This window comes from Somniosus microcephalus, unplaced genomic scaffold, assembly GCF_052327205.1.
Source record: "Somniosus microcephalus isolate GS21.2 unplaced genomic scaffold, FLI_Smic_1.0 unresolved_chr5, whole genome shotgun sequence".
NCBI classification, from domain to species: Eukaryota; Metazoa; Chordata; class Chondrichthyes; order Squaliformes; family Somniosidae; genus Somniosus; species Somniosus microcephalus.
In genome coordinates this window covers 44071322-44080016 of record NW_028225183.1, presented here as the reverse complement: position 1 = coordinate 44080016, position 8695 = coordinate 44071322, and the positions used below count along the sequence as shown (strand labels likewise).

At 47.3% G+C, this 8695-nt stretch overlaps 1 protein-coding gene and 1 pseudogene across 1 annotated transcript; one reads left to right on the top strand and one right to left on the bottom strand.

Annotated features, from left to right (window-relative positions):
• Positions 1-342: 342 nt before the first annotated feature.
• LOC147088065 (histone H1.01-like) lies at positions 343-1134 on the top strand. Its single transcript, XM_085977789.1, has one exon. The coding sequence runs from the start codon at positions 343-345 to the stop codon at positions 1057-1059; it is 717 nt and encodes a 238-aa protein (XP_085833915.1). The 3' UTR covers positions 1060-1134.
• Positions 1135-5148: 4014 nt separating this feature from the next.
• Positions 5149-7507, bottom strand: LOC147088064 (histone H2B pseudogene; annotated as a pseudogene).
• Positions 7508-8695: the final 1188 nt, after the last annotated feature.

Genomic DNA, 8695 nt, shown 5'->3' with positions numbered 1-8695 from the left:
ACATGTGCGCGGTCGGGTGAGAGAGCGCGATCAGTGCAGCAAAGAAACGGCTTTAAATCGAAATTGCTGCCTTTAATTCTGATGAAACTTTCTCGACAGCAAACATCCCGGTCTTCGAGAGAAACAGAGTCTAGCCTGGGAATGTGGAGTGCCCGAGTTTAATTGGAATCGGAGAGTTAATGAGGAGAGAGAAACACAGAGAGGCTGGGGGGGCCGGGAGCTGACAGCAGGATGTCTCCGCCCCGTCCGCTCGCTGCCTTTAAGTTGCTCTGTGCCGCCGCCTCTCGTTTCATTCCTGACCCAGCTCTGACTGTCACAGAGATTTTCTACAGAGTTGCCGACATGACTGAGACTGCAGCCGCCGAAACGGCTCCTCCTGCCGCCGCCGCTCAAACCAAGTCTCCCAGCAAGAAGAAGAAGGCGGCTCCCCGCTCCAAGCCAGCCGGTCCCACGTTGGGCGAGCAGATCCTCGAGGTTGTGGCGAGTGGCAGCGGTCGCAAGGGGATGTCGCTGGTCGCGATAAAGAAGGCTCTGGCTGCCAACGGCGTCGATGTGCTGAAGTTAAGTTCCCAGATCAGGTTAAGTATCAAGAGGAAAGTGGAAAACGGCTCCCTGGAGCAGACCAAGGGCACGGGCGCCTCGGGTTCCTTCAGGATCGCTAAGAAGGAATCCCAGCGGAAAGAGGGAAAGAAGGTGAAGAAACCGGCAACCAAGAAATCTGCAGTAAAGAAACCGGCAGCTAAGAAATCTCCAGCCAAGAAACCAGCAGCCAAGAAATCTCCAGCCAAGAAACCAGCAGCCAAGAAATCTCCAGCCAAGAAACCAGCAGCCAAGAAATCTCCAGCCAAGAAACCAGCAGCCAAGAAAACGAGCAACAAGAAGACAGCAACGTCACAAAAGACAGTGAAAGCGGCGGCTGGGAAGAAGGCGGCGGTGAAGAAGCCCAAGAGCCCCAAGAAGGCAACAGGCGGAAAGGTGAAGGCAGCCAAGAAGGTGGAAAAACCCAAGGCCAAGCCCAAATCAGCAAAGTCTCCCAAAGCAGCGAGCAAAAGAAAGTAAAAAGGACAACTTGTAAACATCTCAACCAAAAGGCTCTTTTCAGGGCCACCCACGTCTTTCCAAAAAGAGCTGATCGCGGAATGAGATGATCCCTGTCCCGGGGCTGGGCTCAGCCTCCCGATTGAAATCATTTCAAATGAACCCCGGCTTCCTGGTGACTCGCTGACATTCGCAGCTCCCACCCCTCCCCAATGTCTAATAAAACACAGAATGGGATGTCCGGGCCGGGCCTCACTCTAACTGGGGGGGTGTTCGGCTCCAGTCTCAGTTCAGGGTCATTTTCAGTTCACAGGTTCAGGGTGAGAGTCTCTGTGAGACGGTGACACTGGGGATACCCCGCGTCACAACTCAAACCCCAACACATGAGATTCTCCAAATCAGTTTGTAAACTGCTGAACCCGTCTGTGTGGGGAGAGGGAATAAGGTCAGAGATTGACATGGAAGGAGACGGGTCGACTTGTGATTGAAGGGACTGTATATAAGCGCGAATATTACTGATTGTTAATTGTAACCGGAACTTATGTAAAAGATTCTGGTTTCAGGAAACCCTTGAATGTGAAGTCCGAGTCTGTAAGGGTTTGTGCGGAGCCCTGTGTTTCTGTTCTACTGTCGAGAAACGGTTTGAAATTGGCGGTTACAGAAAGCTGGAGGTGGAGCTGGAAGATCAGAGGCCGCTCTCTGCTCTGTCTGTCACTCTTGAAATTGTCTCCTCCCCTCCCGCTCTCTCTGTTTAATCTCTCACTCTGTCTCCTCCCCCCCCCCCCCCCCCCACTCCCTGCCTTTCTCAGTCAGGTCTAACCCGACCTTACTTCTGATTGGTGGTCTCCTTCACAGTCCCATTTCTTCACCAATCACAGAACTACAATCACACATTAGAAAGTATGCACATCATTGGTTGAAATTGTCGACCAGACGAAATGTTTGAATTTTTTCTTTTAGAAAAAGCCCGCCAATTCCAGTGCCGGGTGGAAGCGAATTAATCTAAAGTCTAGTTTCAATGGAATGATTTTAAAATCTCGGTCCTTTTGTTCTGTTATTCTGCGTTCACCGTCAGTAATTCCTGGCGCTGTTCTACGAACAGGTTTAATTTGTCAGCCTCTTATCTGTAACCGGCGCCAATAAGTCTCCATTCAGCAATCTGAAATGTGCCGAGTATCAGATAGCTGACTGCACAGTTACCCAATGACAGATTATTGGCCAAGGCCTTCTCACAGACTCCACAGGGACAGAGAGAAGCGACTGAATTCTGATCCTCTCCCCTGAAAGCGGCGGCTAACGTCACAATGGGACGGGCGGAGGGAAATTCTGAATGGGCTGGAGAGGAGAGGGAGAGGAATCGAGTGGAAGAGCGGGAGATTGGCGCGGGTCCCTTTCCCCGCTCCTGTCAGCATCAACAGCCCAGAGTGCGGGCAATGGGAAGGGCCCTAAAGCACCAAGCCCAGGAAGGAACATTTAAAACCTTCAATGATTCTGGTAATGATCGTCTCAATATGTGCAGAATAAAATCGATTTGTCTCAAAACGCTTATTTCCTGCACTAAAATTGGCGGACTTTTTGAAATGGGCGATCAGCCAATCGGGGCCTGAGTTTCCAGCGTTTCATTGATTGGTCAGAGTTGGGTTTGAAGTGGGTGGGCGCCGGTCTCCAGCCAATCAGTGCTCGGGGCGGTCCCTCACTGAGTATAACAAGGCGGACACAGCAAATTCCGCATTAACAGTCCGTGTGTTCCAGATTGTGCTGAGATCGGTTCAGAAAATGGCCAGGACCAAGCAGACAGCGCGCAAATCGACTGGAGGGAAAGCTCCTCGCAAACAGTTGGCGACCAAAGCGGCCCGGAAGAGCGCTCCAGCCACGGGCGGAGTGAAGAAACCCCATCGCTACAGACCCGGCACTGTGGCTCTGAGGGAGATCCGCCGCTACCAGAAATCCACCGAGCTGCTGATCCGCAAACTGCCCTTCCAGCGCCTGGTGCGGGAGATCGCTCAGGACTTCAAGACCGACCTGCGCTTCCAGAGCTCGGCCGTCATGGCCCTGCAGGAGGCCAGCGAGGCTTACCTGGTGGGGCTCTTTGAGGACACCAACCTGTGCGCCATCCACGCCAAGCGAGTCACCATCATGCCCAAAGACATCCAGCTGGCCCGCCGCATCCGCGGGGAGCGCGCCTAAACTCACCCTGCCTGGCTCCAGACTTTAGCACCAAATACAACAACGGCTCTTTTAAGAGCCACCAAATCAGCAAAGAAAAGACCTCCGATCAGCGCAAGAGAAACTGGACTGTGCACACACCGTGCAGGTCTTGTACTGTTACCTTAACTGGGCATCTATAAACTTCGGCATTGTATATCTGACGGTGCGTTTATGTTCTAGGTTGAAATGTGAGTGAGCTGCCCGGTAGACTAATGAACTCGCCCAGTGTGAGTCGGAAAATATAAGTGGGGGTTCTGATAGTAAATTGATCCAACTCGACATACCAGATAGATCCGAGAGAGAGAGAACGAGGTGCCTCAAGTCTGAATCTAACCTTTAAAACCAGCGGACAGCTGGGAACTTCAATTACTATTTGGAATATTTAAAAATTAACCAGAGCTGTAAATCTGGTTTGATCCTGTCTGCCAATTAAAAGGGGAAATGTTTGTATGGGTCCGGATGTATATATTTATCCCTATGGGATTATTGTCCCAATAAGGAACGGTAAGCCCAACAACCCCGCTCTCACTTTATACTCGGTTCTAAACATCGGTTCATATTCGGCTCTCCCAACAACGTGTTCATTGAGTGACGATCTCACGTTAGGGTTCCGTGTGTATTGTTTTTCGCTGAAGCCAGACCTCCCTATTGAATCACTGATCTGAATATTGGCTAACAGCAAGCCCGCTGCAGTGTTTGTGGATCTAGATTTCTACATGTTCGACAGTTTACTGAAAATGGCTAAATAGTAAGCAACCCTTTCACAGATGTAGTCGATGGCTCTGAAAAGAGCCTTTAGGTTATTAGAGTGAATCTTGTCCGGTTTACTTGCTCTTGGAGTTGGCAGTGCTGGTTTTCTTGGGCAGCAGCACCGCCTGGATATTAGGCAGCACCCCGCCCTGAGCGATGGTCACCTTTCCCAGCAGCTTGTTGAGCTCCTCGTCGTTGCGGATGGCCAGCTGCAGGTGTCTGGGGATGATGCGGGTCTTATTGTTGTCGCGGGCCGCGTTGCCGGCCAGCTCCAGGATTTCAGCGGTCAGATACTCGAGCACAGCAGCCATTTAGACCGGGGCTCCGTCACCCACACGCTCAGCGTAGTTGCCCTTTCGGAGGAGCTTGTGAACACGGCCCACAGGGAACTGCAGTCCGGCCCTGGATGAGCGAGACTTATCCTTCGCCCGAGCTTTACCGCCGGTTTTTCCTCTTCCATACATTTCCACAATTCACTCGTTAAGAGAAAGAATGAAAGTCTCCGCCCACATCTGCCCCTCTTATACCTTCTGGAGGAATGAAGACAGCCTACTTGTGATTGGTCGCTCTGTGGGGAATTTCATTGGTGTTTTCCGGTGACCAATCACAGTCTGTTTTTCCCGCCAATGAAAAGTGTGTGGAAATAACTGCCTCAACAGTCAGTCCGCCAACCATTTTTTAATTTCAAAAAGCCCGCCAATACTTTCCAAAATCTGCGAATTAATTGAATAAATTTACTTTTAACCAAAGATTTCCGGACAGTTTTTTATTGCTTTTGTCTTATTCCATCTCTCCCTTGCAACTTCTAGGCTGTTACAATTAGGATTAATTTCGGGTTCTATTTCAAATGTCTCGGGCGGGCCTCAATTTGCATTGATTCTGGAACGGGACACATTCCAGCTCAATCTGTGTAAAAGTGAGGATTCACAGATTATCGATCGATCCTTTGCACAGGCGCTGCTGCGGGAGTGAAACAAGATCTGGGAGTCCTGCTGTGAGAAGAGAAGAGGGACAGAGTGTTCAAACTGACCACATTCTGGTCTCTAAGAAACCCCATTCTGGGTTGTTAGACTGCAGGAATTCTCGGGTTAATAAAACGATTGACTGCCAATTGGCATTTAAAAAAATGAAAATATTTTTAGAGATTGAGGTGAATGAAATCCGAGTCTCATCTCAAAAACAAGCTTTTAATTCGTCGGAAGGAGCTGCAAGTGAACGGGTCTGAGAACAAAGGGAAAGAGCGATCAGGGACCGTGTTTGTAGTTTACTGAGCGGGAAATACAACGGCGACGCTAAGGTCGATCCGGTCAGTGAAACTGCTTAGCTGAAAATTCAAAACTAAATTGACAGCTGGAACTTCAAACGTTCTCAAACACACTGGTTCAGGAAATAATTACAGTAAATTGATTCTAAAGGGAGATGCGATGTGTAGATCTTTCAGAGAGGTTGTGGGTGGCTCTTAAAAGAGCCGTTGTGGTTGGAGTTTCTTCTTTCAGGACAGCGTGGAGTTTTACTTGGAGCTGGTGTATTTGGTCACCGCCTTTGTCCCTTCCGACACGGCGTGCTTGGCCAGCTCCCCGGGCAGCAGCAGGCGCACGGCGGTCTGGATCTCCCGGGAGCTGATGGTGTGCCGCTTGTTGTAATGGGTCAGGCGGGAAGCCTCACCCGCGATACGCTCGAAAATATCGTTCACAAACGAGTTCATGATGCTCATGGCTTTGGAGGAGATGCCGGTGTCGGGGTGAACCTGCTTCATCACTTTGTAAATGTAGATGGAGTAACTCTCCCTCCTCGACTTTCTGCGCTTCTTGCCGCCCTTCGGTGCCGCTTTCTTCACGACTTTTTTGGCGCCTTTCTTGGCAACTGATTTCTTCTCGTCAACCATTTTCTCTTTCAAGAAGCAAAGATATAAGGAAACGCTGCTATCAGCTCGCCTGATATAGGCAGCCGCACGGTCCGTCCCACAGAGCTATGCTAATGAGGGATGAGTGGAGGCAACGATTCTGATTGGTTTAATGGCAGTATGGTCAATATCCTTTGTTCTTTAACTCTCCGATTGGCCTCTTTACACATCCAATCAGATTTAGCGTTCACCACAATCTCACATTCTTGAATGCTGTCATGAATTACAACCCACCCTTATTTATACTCTGTTCTTTATTTATTTCTAATCTGCTCGCAATAAAAATGGTCACTGACGGCCTGTCTTACGAGGATGGTTCATTAATATATTGCCTATATATATAGATATATATATATTCAATAATCTGAACAGCAAACTCACTGCTGTGTATGTCGATCTAGATTTATAAATGTTTAACAGACATTGACCGTTCTATGACCGAAATTGCCTGAGGGTCACTTCTAATCAGGACAATTCCAGCTTAACAACTGTAGGGATTTAATATTAAAACACAGCTGGGATAATTGTGATCAACAGGTCAGTTTCTGCAGACAGTAAGCAACCCTTTCACAGATACAATGGGTGGCTCTGAAACGAGCCTTTATGTTATTAGATTAAATCTTTTCCCCTTTACTTGCTCTTGCTGGGCCCAGCCCTGAATTTCTTCGGCAGAAGCACCGCCTGGAACCTAGGCAGTTCAGCAATGATCTTAGTGAATGGTGCAGCAAACTCGATGGCCTTATGGCATGCTCCTGTCAGTCTCTGGTATGTGAGCGTTGTTTTTTTCTTCAGTTTCTGATTTGGGTTTTATTACACACCCTGACAGCATCTGGGATCTAAGTGTCTGTTTCACTCTATATCTGTCAGTTTCTGGCATGTGAATGTGGGAATTACTCTGTACCTGTCAGTTTCTGGTATGTCATTGTGATTTTATTCTGTACTTGCCGGTTTCTGATATGTAAGTGTGGGTTTCCCTCTGTTCCTGACATTTTCTGTAAGTTAGTGTGGTTTTTATTCAGTATCTGCTAGTTTCTGGGATGTGAGTATGGATTTTACCCTGCATCTGTCAGTCTCAGGTTTGTGAGTGTATGTTTTCTTCTCTATCTGTCCGTCTCTGGAATGTGAGTGTGGGTTTTACTCTGTATCTGTCTGTCTCTGGGATGTGAGTGTGGGATTTACTCTGTAGCTTTCAGTCTCTGGGATGTAAGTGCATGTTTCACTCAGAATCTATCAGTATCTGGGATGTGAGTGTGGATTTTACTCCATCTGTCTCTTTCTGGGATGTGAGTGTGGGTTCCACTTGATTTTGTCAGTCTCTGGAATGTGAGTGTGGGTTTTATGCTGTATCTGTTAGATTATTGTAAGTGAGTGTGTATATTATTCAGCATCTGTCTGTTTCTGGGATGTGAGTGTGGGTTTTGCTATGATTTATGTTAGTCTCTATACAAATGTTCTGGATGTCTGGGGAACCCACGTAGGCTGCTCACCGGCTCTTCAGTGGAAGAAACCATGCATGTGCCAAAACTTGAATGGGCCACACACCCAGTTAAAGGGGCTGCACACCCAAAATATTAGAGGGAACATTGTTCTGTGCCTGTCAGTTTGTTGTATTTGAATGCGGTTTTCTTATACATCTGGCAATCTCTGGAACGTGTTTGTGGGTTTTATGCTATAACTGTCAGTTTATCTTATATGGGTGTGTGGTTATTTGGTACCTATCAATTTCTGGGTTGGGAGTGTGGAGTTTAGTTTCTATCTGTCAGTTTGTGGTATGAGTGTGGGTTTAACTCTGCATTTGTCAGTTTCTGGGTTGAGTGTCGGTTTTACTCTGCATCTGTAATTTTCTGGGGTGTGAGTGTGGGTTTGAATCGACACCTCTCAGTCTCTGGTATGTGAATGTGTGTTTTATTCTGCACCTCTCACACTCTCTTTTATGGGAGTGTTGATTTTGTTCTGCATCAGTCTGTCTCTCGTATGTTAGTCTGGGTTTTACTCTGTATCTGTTAGTCTGTGGTATGTGAATGTAGGATTTACTCTGTATCTGTTAGTCACTGGTATGTGAGTGTGGGTTTTACTCTGCATCTGTTAGTCTCTGATATGTGAGTGTAGGTTTCACTCTGTATCTGACAGTCTCTTGTATGTGAGTTGGGTTTTACTCTGTATCTGTTAGTCTCTGGTATGTGAGTGTGTGTTTTACTCTGTATCTGTTAGTCTCTGATATGTGAGTGTTGGTTTTATTCTATAGCAAGTGTTCCCTTTAAGCAGCAGGTCCTGTACAGCAGATCCTACGATGTTCTAATGGCAACAATTGCACATGCATGTTAATCTGAATGGGTCATGCAGCCCCCACAATAAATAATCTCTGGGAATTGAGTGTGGGTTTTACTCTGTATCTGTCTGTCTCTGGGATTTAAGTGTGGATTTCACACTGTATCAGTCAATTTCTGGGAGGTGAGTGTGATATTTACTCTATATCTGTATGTCTCTGATATGTGACTGTGGGCTTTATTCTGTACCTTTCAATTTATTCGATGTGTGTGTGGCTTTCTCTCTGTCCCTGACAGTCTCTGGTGTGTGAGTGCGGGTTTCATTGTGTGTTGTTCTGTCTCTGGTAGCTGAGTGTGGGTTTTATTCTGTATTAATCTGACATTCAGATTAACATGCATGTGTGTGTGTTTTATTTTATAGGATTGAAAATGTGTAATTTTTTTTGAAGGTGAAAGCCGAGTAAAAGTTCGTATTCAGAGGGATTTGTGTGTCCTTCTACATGAATCACAGAAAGTAAACAGCAATCAA

Coding starts and splice junctions, on each gene's coding strand:
- LOC147088065 (XM_085977789.1), top strand. CDS start 343: ATGACTGAGACTGCAGCCGCCGAAACGGCTCCTCCTGCCGCCGCCGCT.